This window comes from Garra rufa, chromosome 5 (genome assembly GCF_049309525.1).
Source record: "Garra rufa chromosome 5, GarRuf1.0, whole genome shotgun sequence".
Lineage (NCBI taxonomy): Eukaryota > Metazoa > Chordata > Actinopteri > Cypriniformes > Cyprinidae > Garra > Garra rufa.
Window position 1 is genome coordinate 54,509,717 of NC_133365.1, and position 19,246 is coordinate 54,528,962.

General features: G+C 31.9%; 1 protein-coding gene across 1 annotated transcript in view; it reads right to left on the reverse strand.

Annotated features, from left to right (window-relative positions):
• Window positions 1-19,246, reverse strand: part of mcc (MCC regulator of WNT signaling pathway) — a 115,417-nt gene that overhangs the window by 51,745 nt on the left and 44,426 nt on the right. The window contains exons 5-7 of the mRNA XM_073840151.1: window positions 15,029-15,044; window positions 11,778-11,941; window positions 2,561-2,767 (exon numbers count right to left, since the gene is read on the reverse strand). Coding sequence (XP_073696252.1) covers window positions 2,561-2,767; window positions 11,778-11,941; window positions 15,029-15,044 — 387 coding nt within the window. The remainder of the gene's footprint in view (window positions 1-2,560; window positions 2,768-11,777; window positions 11,942-15,028; window positions 15,045-19,246) is intronic.

Below are 19,246 nucleotides of genomic sequence, written 5' to 3' on the forward strand. Positions count from 1 at the left end.
CAAAGGCTTTTATAGAAACGGCTGGGTCAGACCTACGACATACAAACGGCCTGCAATTGATCTCTAATGAAATCTGTCCGTGCTCGTGTGATTGGTCAAATGCTACGCTTGCTGTTTCTGATGGCATTGGGTTTATTGCCAAGATGCTGAGACCACTGAGACTCATTGAGACACGAATGTGCCTATAAAAGCATAACACTTCTGTTTTTTGTGCAATGTTTTATTTAAAAGACAAAAACACAATTAAAGTCTATTTTAGGGCAATTTAAGCGTTTATTTTATTTTATTTAGGATAAGTGTCTTGATCAAGAGCAAAAAAGGGATAGCAGATTTTATTTTTATTATTTTATTTTATTTAGAGAAGAGTCTTTATTAAGAGCATTTTATTTGTTGATCAAGAACATAATAGTAATAACAGATGTTATTATTATTTTTTTTGCATTTTTGATTTAGGTTAGGAGTCTTGAACAAGAGCATAAAAGTGACAGTAGGTTTAATTTTTATTATTTTTTCATTTAATTTTATTTACGTTAAGTTTGCTGACCAAGAACATAATAGTAGAATTTATTTGTATTATTTTTGCATTTTTGATTTAGGTTAGGAGTCTTGAACAAGAGCATAAAAATGACAGTAGGTTTAATTTTATTATTATTTTTATTTTATTTAGGTTAGGTTTGTTGATCAAGAACATAATAGTAATATTAGATTTAATTATATTTATTATTTTTAAATTTTATTAGATTTTATTTTACTTAGGAGAAGAGCCTTTATCAAGAGCATAATATAGTAGATCTAATTTTATATTTTTATTTTGTGTATTTTATTGAATTAGGTTAGAAATCTTGAACAGGAACATAAAAGTGACAGTAGGTTTCATTTTTATTATTTTTTCATTTAATTTTATTTAGGTTAAGTTTGTTGATCAAGACTAATAGTAATAGTACAGTTTATTTTTATTTATTTATTTTTAGTATTTAGGAGAAGAGCATAATAGTGCTTTTTACTTTACTTTAAATTTTACTTTTTTTAGTTTTGCATTTTATTTTATTTTATATGTAAAGCTTGTTGGTCAGAAGCATAATACTGATTGTATATTATAGATTTTTTTTCTAAATAAAGCTAAAGGAAAATTATTATTTATTATTTATTCAGTAAAAATTATGTTTCTGGCATGATGTTATATTTATATCTAAAATGCAAAGTGGATTTGAGAAAAAAAAGCGTCTTATAGAAATGTATCTGACGAATAAATAATATATAATTTTGAAGACCAGTGTGAGACTGATCCTACTGTGAACACCTGAATGTCATTAACATCAGTCGAGAATAAAAACAGAAGCATCTGCGGCCCAGAAAGACCTGCAGCATTTCCCACAAGACTTTAATGACTTTCTCTTCTCACAGGACCAGACTGAATTAGACCGTCCGACTTCTTGTGATCAGAAAGACCTGCAACTGAGCACTAAACACTCAAAATACAGGATACTTACAGAAATGATATATAAAAGCTTTTTTAGTACAACATTTTTATTGATGTATTATATTCATGACAGTTAAACTCATTTAACCCCTAGTCTCATTACTGTACGTGTCCAGATGTTTTACTTTTTAAATTGTTTGTAAATAATAATTATGATTAGACTGTCACAATAGTGCAATAGAGTAATTTAGAAGAGAAATATAGTATCATTTAATGTAATTTATAGTAAATATTTTAGTAAAAGCAAAAAAATTGGCATAAAATTTGCAAAAATACTACCACAATGAATAAACAAAACAATAAATACAAGACACTTCCACAAACTTATATCTCATTATTCTCAATGATGAGTAAACAATTCTGATTAGTGTAACTTCCAAAACATTTTCTTATAATTCAATCTAATTTACATTATATTTTAGTAATTGTTTTGCATTTTATTTTATTTACATTAAGAGTTCTAAACAAGAGCATAAATTGAGAACAGGTTTAATTTGATTATTTTTATGTCATTTTATGTAGGTTAAGTTTGATAATAAGAACATAATAGCAATATTTTATTTTTTTAATTTGGGAGAAGACTCCATCAAGAGCATAATATAGTAGATTTCATTTTTTTTTTTTGTTAATTTTTTAATTTTATTTTATATAGTTTAGGAGCCTTGAACAAGAGCATAAAGTGACAGCAGGTTTAATTTGATATTTTTTTTCATGTAATTTAATTTAATTTATTTATTTAATTAGTGTAACAGAGTAACTTATAATAAAGTTTAGTATAATTCAATCTAATTTACAGTACATTTTAACAAAAAGTTTATAATGAAACATTTGTTTTTGTTTAATAATTTTGCATAAAAACAATGTAACAAACAATGATATAATGAATTCAAGATATTTTACCAAGCTAACATATAAAGCTTGTATTAGATTATTATTTTAAAGATTTGGTTTATTATATATATATATATATATATATATATATATGACGATGATGATGATGATGAATCAGTAGTAATTAGTCATAACTTCGTCACATGATTAATGTGTCTTTCCTTTGCTTTGACAATAGCAGTCACTCACGCGTCTGCGCAGGCGGTCTCGCTCCTCCCGAATGCCGTTCATGGTGGCTTTGGTGCGATTGAGATCCTCCTCTTTACTGCACAGCATCGCCGTCAGGCTCTCATTCTCCTCCCGAAGTCCAGCTAGCTCCTTCTCCCAGCGCACACGCTCCTCACACAGACTGGGGTAGAAATCACGCCCCAAGGCGCCCTCGATCTCCTCCACTGTCTGCAAACACACAAACATCACAGAAACAAAGTTAGGAGAGCTTAGTAAGGGTAAGTGCACATTTGTCAGAACAAACTTTGAATTTCTGTTTTTTTTGCTCATAAATAAGAATCTTCAGAAAATACTCTCAACAGACTAACAAAAAAACAAACAAACAATGAATATGAAATAATATGTTCAATACATAACAGGTGAAAAAAACAAAAAACACAGTAAAATCCTTAAATATATAGAAAGGAATAAAACCGCTAAGTTTGGTATATGTAAGTGTTGCTGAAGTGGAGAAAAAACTATAGATATGCACTTTAAGTTTTGGGGTATGCAAATGCTGCTGATGTGGAGAAAAAACTCACTGCGTTTCAAGATATGTACTGTAATTGAAATGCAACTGAGATGCAAACAGACAAAATGCAAGAATAAAACCATGCAAGTCATATATAAACAAATCCTTCCATAAAAACCTTCAAAATATACATAAGAATAAAACTAAGTTTTGGGGTATGTAAATGCTGAAGTGGAGAAAAAACTAACAGCGTTTCAAGATGTGTATTGTAATTAAAATCTACAGACGCAAACAGTCAAGATGCAAGAATAAACAATGCAAATCATATATGAACAAACCCTTCTATAAAAACCTTCAAAATATACATAACAATAAAAATGTAAATTCTGGTGTATGTAAACGCTGCTGAAGTGGAGCAAAAACTACCACATTTTAAGATATGTATTGTTATTGAAATCTACAGACACAAACAGACAAAATACAAAAATAAAACCATGCAAATCATATATGAAAAAACCCTTCTATAAAAACCTTTAGAATATACATAAAAATAAAATTGTAAGTTTTGGGGTATGTAAATGCTGCTGAAGTGGAGAAAAACTCACAGTGTTTCAAGATATGTATTGTAATTGAAATCTACAGATGCAAACGGACAAAATGCAAGAAAAAACCATGCAAATCATATATGAACAAACCCTTCTATAAAAACCTTCAGAATATATATAGGAATAAAACTGTAAGTTTTGGTATATGTAAATGCTGCTGAAACAGAGAAAAATCCAAAAGCATTTCAAAATATGTATCGTAATTTAAATCTACAGTCGCAAACAGACAAAATGCAAGAAAAAAAAAATGCACATCATATATGAACAAACCCTTCTATAAAAACCTTCAGAATATACAAAAGAATAAAACTGTAAGTTTTGGGGTATGTAAATACTGCTGAAGTGGAGAAAAAACCAACAGCGTTTCAAAATATGTATTGTAATTTAAATCTACAGTTGCAAACAGACAAAATGCAAGAAAACAAATAATGCAAATCAAATATGAACAAACCCTTCTATAAAAACCTTTAGAATATACATAAGTATAAAATTGTAAGTTTTGGTGTATGTAAATGCTGCTGAAGTGGAGAAAAAACTAACAGAGTTTCAAAATATTTATTGCAATTGAAATCTACAGACGCAAACAGACAAAATGCAAGAATAAAGCCATGCAAATAAAATATTAACAAACCCTTCTATAAAAACCTTCAGAATATGCATAAGAATAAAACTGTAAATTGTGGTGTATGTAAATGCTGCTGAATTGAAAAAAAAACTCACAGAGTTTAAAGGTATGTATTGTAATTTAAATCTACAGTTGCAAACAGACAAAATGCAAGAAAACAAATAATGCAAATCAAATATGAACAAACCCTTCTATAAAAACCTTTAGAATATACATAAGTATAAAATTGTAAGTTTTGGTGTATGTAAATGCTGCTGAATTGAAAAAAAAACTCACAGAGTTTAAAGGTATGTATTGTAATTAAAATCTACAGACGCAAACAGACAAAATGCAAGAATAAAGCCATGCAAATCAAATATGAACAAACCCTTCTATAAAAACCTTTAGAATATACATAAGTATAAAATTGTAAGTTTTGGTGTATGTAAATGCTGCTGAAGTGGAGAAAAAACTCACAGAGTTTAAAGGTATGTATTGTAATTCAAATCTACAGACGCAAACAGACAAAATGCAAGAATAAAACCATGCAAATCATATATGAACAAACCCTTCTATAAAAACCTTCAGAATATGCATAAGAATAAAATTTAAAGTTTTGGGGTATGTAAATGCTGCTGAAGTGGAGAAAAAACTAACAGCGTTTCAAGATGTGTATTGTAATTAAAATCTACAGACGCAAACAGTCAAGATGCAAGAATAAAACCATGCAAATTATATATGAACAAATCCTTCTATAAAAACCTTCAGAATATACATAGGAATAAAACTGTAAATTTTGGTATATGTAAGTTTGGAATATTTTCCTTCCATTAGTCTGAAAGTACAATGTAATACAATGTAATATATACAGAAAACTCAATGAAGTAATACAGTAAACTAATACAATATATGTTTCTTCCAGACAGCAGTGAGATCAAAATGCAAGCAAATGAAGACTTTTGCTTTAGGCTTCTGCTTCTCAGATGATTCTCCTGAGAAAAAAATGCACTTTTGCAAGCAGTCGCAGCTTCCCAGCATTCAGCGGGAGACTGTATTATAACTGCAGCATGGCCTCTGATGGTCTGACCACACCATAAACTGGATTACGCAGAAAAAAGCTGTGAAATTAAGCACCTCAGATGACACTAATGCGGGATCAGGAGCGCTGGAAGCCAGAGAGGACGCTTATGGTGCTAAAACAGTCCAGGATCTACAGGCCTAAACCCTCTTCTAGCAGTGAGTCAGCAGAGACTTCACTCACATCACTCACATTCTACAGCCGCTACTGAATTATTGATAACATGAGCATGGGGAACAAGTGCGTATAAATATGAAATGTGGAGTCATTCAGCTCCCACAGTCTTTTCTCAAACACTTTTGACTATCAACATGAAATATTGTGAAGTCGAGTCTACTTTGCAGCTTACTTTGATTAAGAACCACCCACCGATTAAGCAGGCCAATCACTGTTTGCTTTGTTTTTTGTGCGTTATTTAGATGTGAGTAAATCTAAAATACACAATTAAAAAGAAATGAATACTTTTATTTATCAAAGACACATTAAATTGATCAAAAGTGCCAGTAAAGACATTTATAATGTTACAAAAGATTGCTATTTCAAATAAATGCTGTTCTTTTAAAATTTCTATTCATCTGTGAATCCTGAAAAATAAAATGCATCACGATTTTTCATTAAAATATTTGCCAGCACTTCTGTTTTCAAAGTTCTCAGAAATGTTTCTTGAGCAGCAAATCAGCACATTAGATGATTAGAATGATTTCTGAAGAATCATGTGACACTTCAATTCAGCTGTGCATCACAGCACTCAATTATATTTTACAACATATTTTTATATAAAACTATGACAGCATTTTAGTTAAGCAAGTCAAAATATTACGAGAATAAAGTCGACATACTACGAGAATGAAGTCTAAATATTATGAGAATAAAATCTAAATATTTTAAAAGTTACAATATTTTGCAATATAGGCTATACTCTCAAACTATTACTACTGTAATATGTACGATTTAAATTCTTGAAACATTTCGACTTTATTCTCGAAACATTTCAACTTTATTCTCGAAACATTTCAACTTTATTCTCGAAACATTTCGACTTTATTCTCGGAATATTTGGACTTTATTCTCAAAATATTTAAACTTTATTCTCAAAATATTTGGACTTTATTCTCAAAATATTTAAACTTTATTCTCAAAATATTTGGACTTTATTCTCAAAATATTTGGACTTTATTCTCAAAATATTTCCACTTTATTCTCAAAATATTTGGACTTTATTCTCTAAATATTTCAACTTTATTCTCGTAGTATTTCGACTTTATTCTTGCAGTATTTCGACTTTATTCTCGAAACATTTCGACTTTATTCTTGGAATATTTGGACTTTATTCTCTAAATATTTAAACTTTATTCTCAAAATATTTAAACTTTATTCTCAAAATATTTCCACTTTATTCTCAAAATATTTGGCCTTTATTCTCAAAACATTTTGAATTTATTCTCAAAATATTTCCACTTTATTCTCAAAATATTTGGACTTTATTCTCAAAACATTTTGAATTTATTCTCAAAATATTTCCACTTTATTCTCAAAATATTTGGACTTTATTCTCAAAATATTTCCACTTTATTCTCAAAACATTTTGAATTTATTCTCAAAATATTTCCACTTTATTCTCAAAATATTTGGACTTTATTCTCTAAATATTTCAACTTTATTCTCGTAGTGTTTCGACTTTATTCTTGCAGTATTTCGACTTTATTCTCGAAACATTTCGACTTTATTCTTGGAATATTTGGACTTTATTCTCTAAATATTTAAACTTTATTCTCAAAATATTTAAACTTTATTCTCAAAATATTTGGACTTTATTCTCAAAATATTTCAACTTTATTCTTGTAGTGTTTCGACTTTATTCTTGCAGTATTTTGACTTTATTCTCATAATATTTCGACTTTATTCTTAAAATATTTGGACTTTATTCTCAAAATATTTGGACTTTATTCTCAAAACATTTTGAATTTATTCTCAAAATATTTCCACTTTATTCTCAAAATATTTGGACTTTATTCTCAAAACATTTTGAATTTATTCTCAAAATATTTCCACTTTATTCTCAAAATATTTGGACTTTATTCTCTAAATATTTCCACTTTATTCTCAAAATATTTGGACTTTATTCTCTAAATATTTCAACTTTATTCTCGTAGTGTTTCGACTTTATTCTTGCAGTATTTCGACTTTATTCTCGAAACATTTCGACTTTATTCTTGGAATATTTGGACTTTATTCTCTAAATATTTAAACTTTATTATCAAAATATTTAAACTTTATTCTCAAAATATTTAAACTTTATTCTCAAAATATTTGGACTTTATTCTCAAAATATTTCAACTTTATTCTCGTAGTGTTTCGACTTTATTCTTGCAGTATTTCGACTTTATTCTCATATTTTGACTTTATTCTCAAAATATTTCGACTTTATTCTCATAATATTTCGACTTTATTCATCAAATACTTAAACTTTATTCTTGCAGTATTTCGACTTTATTCTCATTTTATTTCGACTTTATTCATGAAATACTTCCAACTTTATTCTTGCAGTATTTCGACTTTATTCTCATAATCAGACCTGCAAACTCATCAGAGGAAAAAAGGTGACAGTGTCGGGGGGGCGGGGTAGTTATTAAATTATATGAAATATTTAAATATATAGGAATTATCGATTCATATTGAGTGCATTATTTAATTTTTATACCATCAATATTTCACGTATTTGTAGTGAACTATATAATAAGTATTTAAATAATTCACCCTTATAGGCTGTTTGTGTGTGAGCTTAATGTCTTTCTGCACTTGCTATAATATATATATATATATATATATATATATATATATACACACTTAAAGGCGGTAAAAGTACTACAATTTATTATACTAGATATTGTATAATAAATCAAAAAGAAAGCCGTCTTGAAAAATATAGGGAGTTTAAAAGGCAGCTGCATAATCCTCTGCTGCCATCTATTGGTTATATGGGTCATTCCATATTATTTTTAAAAAAGACGTTGTTTTCTGCGAAAAGTCATTTTGTCCAATGCAGTTTTTTATGAATGAAAAATGAGTCCTTGAAGTACATTTTATTTCACAGCTGTAGAGTTGGAAAATAATAAAGGCTTTAAAATATTGTGATAAGATTTTAAAAATGTGTTCATGACTATGAAGTAGGGCTGCAACAACGAATCGATAAAATCGATAAAAATCGATTACTAAAAGCGTTGGCAACGAATTTCATAATCGATTTGTTGTGTCGCGCGACGCAGAGACATTTGGTTGTTATTATATATATATATATTTTTTTAAATTGAGCGCAGAGCGGAGTGGACACATTCAGTCTCTCTCCCGCACTGATGCCAGCAGAGTTCGGCACCTCATAAGCTGTTTCCATCCAAAAATGCGAATTTAACTTATGCGCAAAACTGGAACATCTGAGCATAAAGCACCGTTTCTACATTATATATATATGCTGCCCCGATTTATATCAAACATGTTTGATATTTAAGCCTACTTTGGCTAGCGTACTTTCACAGCAGCCAATGCTCGATCGCAAAAACAGCTGCTGTACGGGTCGTTGGACAGTGGAGATGGAGAAAAGTACTTCTATAGTTTTTGTAACACTGTCTGTCTGTAGCCTATAATGTGTCGAAAACATACCACAACCGTAAGGAGAAAGAGGAGCTCTGCTGAGGTGAAATCGTCTCAGTTTTGAATAGGGCTGTGACGGTGGCACGTTGTTTTTTTATATATAGCCTACACTTCAGTCAGCAAACAAGCAGCCTAAAAACGCTAAAATAAATCAAAGAAATAATAGGCTATATTTAATTAAGAAAGTAGCCTAAGAGTATTAAATAGGCTATTAAACAAACATTCCTTGTAAAAATGTCCGACAGCTCATCAATTTTTGGCCGACTGAATTTGGCCGTCTTTTTTTCTCTTTCTCTTCCTCATTACACAGCTGCTGTTTTTAATAGCAAAGTGATTACATTTTTTTTCGTTCGTTTAGTTTATAAAGTTAATTTAGAGATATATTTGGAACCCTTTTTGTTTGTTAAATTCAAGTTTTTGTTTTTTAAAGTTATACCTAGCAAACAGCGGCAGACAGATCAAAAGCCTGCTTAATTCATCGCGATTTAAATTAAAATCCATTGATATAAAAAACTTAAAACATATCACAATATTAGTTTAATCATTCAATCAAGATAATTCCAAAGTTTGTGCGGAGAGAAGCGCGCTTTGCAGGACATGGAGACTCCAGTGCAATGTGGAATTTTTTTTTTGCTCATAAAGGTAAGAGTAATTTACCACCCGGGCCGGAACTGTAAAGGGTCTAGCTTAGTTTGTGTGTACTAACAGTATCAACAAAATGTGCTCTTAAAGAAAACAAACAGAATACGCTTGATATCTTTGGTTTAAACAGGAGCGCTTCACAATAATTAACCGAAACCCAGGTAATTGCCTCACAAACACAATATCTATAGAAAGCTTTAAATTATTATTTTACTATAAAACGAAATAATTAAAATCGAAAACAAAACTCTTTCATTAGCTAATCCATAAAGATGCATTAGGCATTAATGAGCAGATGGCAGGATCGTCAATTTCATCTTTGCAACACTGAATCAGAAAATACTAGTTTATTAATAAGTAATTCGAATATTTTCTTAATTTTTGCCTTGACACATTCATGGTAATTACTTTTGCTGGGGCTTTGAGGCCAGTTTTGCGTGCATTTGAATGCGGAACTCTTCCAGCTGGTCGCTGCTGATGGCAGGACACTAAACACCGCCATGGCAGAATGAATGTAGCAGAAAGTTAGTCAAGTTATCCCGTTCCAGCGTGCAAAGTCACATGACTTTTTTAATGCGCACTGAGGAATTTAATTTGAGAGGCTTCTTGATGGGAAATGCCAACCATGCAGCATGTACACCACAGCAAGCCGCTGTCTTGACGGATAGTAATTTTAGTTTATTTAGTCTATATATTTGGCAGATGTAAAGCATACGTGTGTATGTTTTTTGTGTTAGTCCATTTTTATTTTATTATTATTATTATAACAGTTCAAGGAGCAACATGTTCGTGCACTTTCTAAAGATTTTAGTTCTGTTTTTGAATAAAGGGTTGTAAATCCTTTTTTTATCCGATTCATCGATTAATCGAAAAAATAATCGACAGATTAATCGATTATTAAAATAATCGTTAGTTGCAGCCCTACTTTGAAGGCAAGTTAGTGATTATCAAGAATACGATTAAGATGTCCTTGAAGAGAAGTATGGCTTGCTAGCTAACGTTAGCCTAAACACGTTATGATAGTGTTTAGCTGTCAGCATTTAAATGTACAACTATGCAGATACGGAGAGTACGGGATTACCAGGCTCCGCATTTAAATGATGTGTTGTTAAATAATAAGAAACTGAATGTTCACGCCGCTAACATTGTTTATAATGTTGCAATTATCATTTTTCTCAGTTTCTGATAAGAACGAGGCAGTAGATCAGTCTCAAGAGTGTCCACCTAATATATAGCACATATAAAACAAGCTGCTTATCTTTATGCAGAAGTCCTAAAGAACGCTCCGTGCATACGGTCATTTCAATTTCCATCAGAGTTTCCACATTAGGTCAGGTGTCTCTTGACAGGCGCGAACACAGATGGCAGTGTGTTTCAAGATACTGGAGCAAGCGCTGAGATTGGTCCAGGAAAAATGTCATTTATAAGAATTGTCCAATAATGGCCTACATGGCACGCAAGCCCACCCCCACGTCCCTCTCTTGACAGGCGCGAGCTCAGAGATTCCGATCGGCCCAGATGTCAATTAACGCAAGACCAACCCCCCCCCCTCCCTCCCTAAAAAAAACTCTCCGGTTCTACACGATTCACGTGAATGACCCAATTGACAATAAAAACGGCGATTGTCGCCGAAAAGCGACAAGTTTGCAGGTATGCATAATATTTGGACTTTATACATGAAATACTTCCAACTTTATTCTTGCAGTATTTCGACTTTATTCTCATAATATTTTACTTTATTCTTTTAATATCAACTTTATTCTCAAAATATGACTTTAATCTCGTAATCTTAGATTTTTTTTTTTAACATGGCACTAAGACACGTTTTAAATTGTAATAATATTTTTATCAAATACATGCAGCCTTGGTGAGCAGAAAACACTTCAAAATACTAAAAACAGTTTTGATAAATGTTTGTATAGAAAAAAACTGAAAAAAATGAGTGTGAATATGTTAAAACTTTTGGTCTCTTCTTGTGTACTGTATTGTTGACTGGTTTTTACCAATCAACCTGCAAAAGTGTCAAGAGTATAAAGCTGAAATCTGCAGAAATTGTGGAAAATCCAGCCAAACAGACTCTGTTTGTGGTATTATGCACTATATACTGTTTGTGGGCTTCTATACTGCATCTGTAAGGTGTTTTACTTTACCTTGATGGCCAGATCGCAGTGTTCGCTGGCGGTGGTCAGCTGCTCGATGTGTCTGTCCACTTCTGCCACGGACAGGCTACACGTGCTTTTCTTCCGGCCGCACAGGACACTCTCCAGCCCCGTCAAAACCCGCTGCAGCTCTGAGTTCAGATCACTGCAGTTATCTGGAAAAAAAACATGGATTTTAGTGAATTTGCAGCTCATTTTTTGGAATTTCTCCAGCATGAAACTGCACTCGCATGCTGTTTCAGTGTGCCACTTATTTATAAAGGACAAAAAATGCAAACAATATAGGAGAGCTAATAAAGTCAAATTAAAGAACAGCTGTTTTTTTTTTTTGTTTGTTTAGTGATAGTTGTTCATGAGTCCCTTGTTTGTCCTGAACATTTAAACTGCCTGCTATTCTTCAGAAAAATACTTCAGGAATTCAAATTATTTGGTTTTCCAGCATTTGTGTGCATTTGAACACTTTCCAACAATGACTGTATGATCTTGAGATCCACCTTTTGACACTGAGGACAACTGAGAGACTCATATACAACTATTACAGAAGGTTCAAACACTCACTGATGCTCCAGAGGGGAACATGATGCATTAAGAGGCAGGGGGTGAAAACTTTTGGAATTTGAAGATGAGGGTAAATGTCACTTGTTTTGTCTTCTGGGACACGTCTAAGTATCTTCTGTAGCCTCTGAAGGGCAGTATTAAATGAAAAAAATATTTAGGCAAAATAAGAAAAATGTAGCCTACACATCTTCATTCTGAAGATGGATCTCAAAATTATACAGTCATTGCTGGAAAGGGTTCAAATACACAAAAATGCTGGAAAACCAACGAATTTGTGGGACATGAAGGATTTTTCTGAAGAACAGCAGGCTGTATAACTGTTCAGGCTCATGAACAACTATCACTAAACAAATAAAACAGCTGTGGATCATTCAGGTAACAACACAGTATTAAGAAATAAGTGTATAAAAACATATTTTATGTTAAATATCTTATTCAGGTCAGTACTAAATAAACAATAACATGCATTTTTAATGATCCCTCTTACTTTTGCTAAAATACTTAACATTTTGCAGATTCTGAAAGGGGGGGGTGAAAACTTTTGACCTCAACTGTATAGTAAAGTAAAGTAAAACCACACAAACACACAATTACTGTAATGTCCCAACCTTTTCTCCTACACAGCAATGAGATCAAAATATGGAGCTAACAGAGACGTGCTGCTTGCTGAAACCTGATTTGCAGATGTTTCTCCTGAGAAAATGATCTCAGTAATCTCACGTGTCTCTTCTAAAGTTTCAGATGAGATCTCAAAATGAACTCTCTCAATTTATATAAATTAATTTGCATTAACATTAACCATACCTGAGAAATCCATGTCTTTTGCATAACCAACCATCAATAATATTTTCCAAACCTGCTCTTCCAGCATCCAGCACGCAAATGAAATGGAAAAACCAAGTTAATCAGAACTCGTATAAATCCATACCATCGCTGACATGAGCAGATTATTGATCCAGAGCTGTATTAATATTCCCAACTGCAGGAAATATGCCGTAATACATTAACCATGAAACATAAAAGTACTGATGGGGAAAAAATTGGATGATATTCATCACTTGATTCTGAAGTTTCCTTTTGTATGAAGTAAATCCTCATGGAAACTGATTTGTTATAAAATAAAATAAATAATATTAATTAAAAGATGTGTATATGCATCTTTTTAGACGGAAAGTATGACATTTAATTTAAAACAGATTTGTAATCTGAATATATTAATAAATGAAGTCTGCAAAAACGTTTTTCCAAAAAAAGCTAAAAGCATACAATGCAATTTATTACTTAAAATAAAATCATTGAATAACATTAAATTAATAATTATTAACTTAAAATCTAAAAATAATAATAAAATGATAAAAAAACAATTTATTACTTAAAATAATATAAACATTAACTGAATAATTATTAACCTAAAATATAAAAAATAAAAATAAAAATATATTTTATTTCAGATAGTTGCTGAGCTTCTCATTTTTTGTCTAGTTTAAGTACTGAAATAACTAAAACGAAATAAACTGAAACTTAAAGCTAAACAAAAATACATAAAAAATATTAAAACTTTAACTAAAATTAAAAGGAGAACAGAAAATATATAAAAATATATAAATCTATAAAAGTATAGGAATAGAAATATTTTTTCAATATTATTTTACATTTATATTTATTATTTTATTTTGCAGTATTATAACATTATTTGTGAAACAGTATTATTGTATATTTATATTTACATTTAACTAGATAGAACTTTAAAATTAAAATGAGAACAGAAAATGTTTAAAAAAATGTAATTATTATTTTACATTTATATTTATTATTTTATATTTGATTTTTTTAACATTATTTGTGACAGTATTATTTCATATTCACATTTATTTTTTAATGACTATATTATTTTACATTTATATTATTTATTTTTTAATGACTATATTATTTTACATTTATATTTTTTATTTTATGTTTGCATAATATAACATTTTGCGAGAGAGTATTATTGTACACTTACATTTAACTAGATAGAACTTTAACTAAAATTAAAATGAGAACAGAAAATGTTTTAAAAAAAATCTAACTATTATTTTACATTTATATTTATTATTTTATATTTGCATTTTTTTAACATTATTTGTGACAGTATTATTTTATATTCACATTTATTTATTTTTTAATGACTATATTATTTTACATTTCTATTTTTTATTTTATGTTTGCATTAATATAACATTTTGCGAGACAGTATTATTGTATACTTACATTTAATTAGATAGAACTTTAAAATTAAAATGAGAACAGAAAATATTTTAAAAAAAATCTAACTATTATTTATATTTATATTTATTATTTTATTTTTGCATTATTATAACATTATTTGTGAGACAGTATTACTTTATATTTATATTTACATTTAACTAGATAAAAATATTAATAAAATTAAAATGAAAGAAAAAAACATTAATTCAAATTAATAAAATCTATAATAATATTAAAAGTTTAAATATAAAATTGCAATTAATAACTCTTAATTTCTGTCAAAGCGAGTGAAAAACAACTCCATTATTACCACTTTTGTAATGCAAAGCTGTTGTACGAGCCTGTGAGGTAATGTGTTATGTTTGTGCATTTGTTATCTCTTATTGGTTAATGAGGGGGTTGTACCCGCTGTATTGGTGTTTTTAAGCCATGGTCACGGGAGAGGGGTGTGGCCTATGGGGAAAGGGACACAGTTTTGAGACCGTGAGGGGAACTGTGTTGAGTCTCGTTTTTAATGTTGTATCAACAAACCATTGCTAATAAATAATGGAGTAAAAGGAACACGCGTCGACTGTGATTCCCCGGCGTGCTGGAAGGTCACGACATTAGTCTCAAAACTCCCTGGATTGTATACGGAAGACGCCGACATTCCTACTGGAGCTGCGTTGCACACTGAGATGTGGATATTGCGCAATCCTGAACGGGAATCTTGAATGAGAAGTCGCCGCTCCGTGAGTAATGCGCCGGTTGGCGAGTTTATTTAATTTAAGCGCTTGGGAAGCTCAGTATCAGCTCGCTGCTGTGTGGTGAGGCATGGAAAGCCTAAAGGTGAAGATTGCGGAAGTGGTGAATACGAGTTTCATTGATGTTGTATATGAATGCGGTGATGTGAAGACGGGTCGGCGAGTGAATTAAAAGGGAAAAAGGATTACGGTTTTAAGATGGCTGATGAGTCTGAGGCGGCCAGTATGGGTGATCAAAGTTTGAAAACATTAAGTGCTTCGCGCAGAGGGAAGCTTGGTTCGTGCACTCGAAGAATGAACGATATACGAGTTTTGATGGATGCAGAGGAAAGCATTGAAGCTGTAAAAGAGAGTTTGAAGGAGTTTAAAAGGGCTCTTGAGGACTTTATGAATGCGAATATTCTTGTGCAAAATCTGTTATCAGAGGATGTCAAAGAAATGGAACGCATTGATTGGTTTGAGCCTAGGATGGCTACTTTTAATGACTTTTTGCATGAGGTCGATGTATGGATGAGTGCTTGTGGTGATCCACAGTTAAGTGTACAACCAGAAGACAGCATTTCAAATGTATCTAAGAATTCAGTGAAATCAAAGAGTGATAATGGTTCAAAGGTATCATCCAAAGCATCTTCTAAGATTTCTTCGACACGTGTAAAAGTTGCTGCGGAAAAGGCTGCTTTGTTGGCTAAAGTTGAGGCCCTTAAAAGGAAACACGTATTGGAGAAACAAAAGGCTGAATTGCAAATAAAAATGGAAACTCTGGAGCTTGAAACGGATTTGGCTGCTACGGATGCAAAGTTAAAGGTCTTGGAGCTTTATGAAACACAGTCCAACGTTGAATCTTTGCAAACCTCTTGTAAGTCTCTAGAGCCTGGAAATGAAATGAATGAATATTTGCAGCAACATTCAACGATAAAATCTTCTGAACTAAGCAAAGTTGAAGCAATGTTATCTCCAGCCACCTTTAAGGATGTGAGGTCAGTGCCTAAAACACCTTTGCAAAGATTTGTTCACAAGCCACAAAGGACTTTAGAGGATGAAGATAATTTGAATCCAACTTCTCAGCCTTCGGAGATGCCTGTGGTTCCGTCTTTGGCAAGCGATCACCCATGTGATATTCCTACTGCCTCCTATAGTCAACCGCAAAATCCCGCAGTTATGAATCAAGAAACAGATGGTGTTGATATTACAACTATTATGCAAAAGCAATGTGATTTGGCTGACCTCCTGGTGAATCAGCAAAGGCAAGCAAGTTTACCTAGAAAGGAGGTATTAGTCTTCGATGGTGATCCATTAAAGTATAGATCATTCATGCGGGCCTTTAAATATAATATTGAGGACAAGACCAATAACAACCAGGATCGACTGTATTTTTTAGAGCAGTTCACCACAGGAAAACCAAAGGATTTGGTTCAAAGCTGTTTCCATAGGAATTCTGATGATGGTTATAAGGAAGCAATGCGACTTCTTGAATATCATTTTGGAAATGGGTTCAAAATTGTTAGTGCCTACATTGAGAAGGCACTTGATTGGAACAATATCCAGCCAGATGATGGGAAGGAACTGCAAAGTTATGCCTTGTTTTTACGAGGCTGCTGCAATGCGGCACAAGACTTTTCCAGTATCTCAGAGTTGGATTTACCTTCCAACATGAAGGTGATTGTTTCAAAGCTTCCTTATAAATTAAGAGAAAACTGGAGATCATCAGCATATGAGATATTGGAACGAACCAAACAAAGGCCCAGATTTCAGGATCTGGTAACATTCATTGAAAAGCATGCCAGAATTCTTCTAGACCCTGTTTTTGGAGATATACGTTATACGGTTTCAAACCTCAAAGGTCAGCAACCCAGGCAGGGAACGATGCAGTTCAAATCTAGCAGTAAAAAGAGTTTTGTCACTGCAATTTCGTCAGTTGATGCTAAGCCTGCTGATACCAGAATTAACAGAGAGAAATTGGATTTTGGCAATTCAAGCAGTATTCGAGCAGCATTTGAAAAGCCTTGTTCTTTCTGTGAAGGGAGCCATAAAATGGAAGTCTGTCATATAATCCCTAAAAGGCCCCATAAGGAGAAAATTGAGTTTCTCAGGACCAATGGATTCTGTTTTGCTTGTCTTACAAAAGGGCATATGAGTAGAACATGCAAGAAGCGTGCAACCTGTTCTATTTGCAAAAGGAGACATCCTACAATTTTGCATTCTGAAGAGGATACAATCAAGATGTATGTAAATTCGGCAAGAACGCAAGAGCCTCACAAAGGGAATGATAGTCAGACAGAAGGGATCGAAGGTAATTCCAGTAGTTCTATCACCATAGCTATGGTATCCATGGATCAAACAGGGGCCGGTGTTGCAGATTGCAAGTTGGCAATTGTACCTGTTAAAGTAAAAGCAGACAAAGGTAGTCATGTTATTTGTACGTACGCCTTTTTAGATCCTGGAAGCTCTGCGACCTTCTGTACAGAAAGAATAATGGAGAAGCTTCATGTAAGTGGTAAGAAAACCAACATTCTATTGAAGACTATGGGCCATGAGAAGCCAGTAAAGACTCACAGGTTAACTGGACTGGAGGTGGGCAGTCTTAATGGCAGCAGTTTTATAGAATTGCCTGAAGTTTTTACTGGCTTCTCATGGCCCATAGTCTTCAATAGAATGTTGGTTTTCTTACCACTTACATGAAGCTTTGAAGCTGTGATTCCCCGGCGTGCTGGAAGGTCACGACAGCTGTTTTAATCACACCCATTAAGCATTCAGAACCTGTCATTTCCTTTCATAGATTGGAGTGATGCATGCTGGGAATGTTCTTACAATACATTTGCAATGGAAAACACCATTAGACGGCGTGATTCACAGCGGCTGAAGGGACAATGACAGCATCCCAACCGGTGAGGTCTTTAAAAGCTTTTGTGTGGAGCGTATCGGCTTGATCAAGCGGAAAAACTAAAGAAATCTGACTGAAGACGTTGATTACGCTCAGAAAAACGAGTCTGTCTATCTTTCAGCTGTGATAAACGTCATCGCTGCCAAACCAAGACCGAAGCACTATGGGAAACACATACTGTACACTCGCACAAAGAAGGTTTTCTCTTTCAGCGAAAGCCTTTATTTGCTCACTAATGAACTTCACTGCTGTGTAGGAGAAACACTGGAGATCTCACTGTTGTGTGTGTGTGAAAATACACAACTGCTGCTGTAAATAAGGCCAATATTTCCCATGAGTCTGCAGTGATGAACACAGAGACGTGACCTCGAGAACCAATGCAAACTCATTCAAAGTCACTGTGTGAAGATAAAAGAGTCATGAGAGTGACTCAACATTTCACCCTCAAATTAATAGACAAATAATACAAATTAAATGCATAATAATAATGAAGACTGTTTTTAGGAGCACTGTTCTCATTACAGAAATGCAAACAAAATTTCATTCTTCTGAATTTTTGTCGTTGATTATTCTCAACAGTAATTCTTATTAATCTAATATCATGTTCGTACTGTATTACAAAAATATTTCTGTAATATTTTACTATAATCAGCATATAATCGTAAAAAATACTACCATGATGCAAATACTTAAACCTTTTTGCATTACAATAATGAACATAAAAAAATTATTTTTCCAAAACAGGCATGATGTTTAATAATTAAAATTAAATTTAAATTATTGAATGCTTCGCTTTAAGATAAAAAATTTTTAAATTTTTTTTACATTTGTATTTTAATGCCATTTCTATTTTACATTTATTTTTATTATTTTAAATTTACATTGTAATTTTAATGCCTTTATTATTTTACCTTTAAATTTATCATTTTAATTTTACATTTATTATTTTACATTTCTATTGTCATTATTTTCACGATTTCACATTTATATTTGCATTATAACATTATTTGAGAGTATTATTTTATATTCAC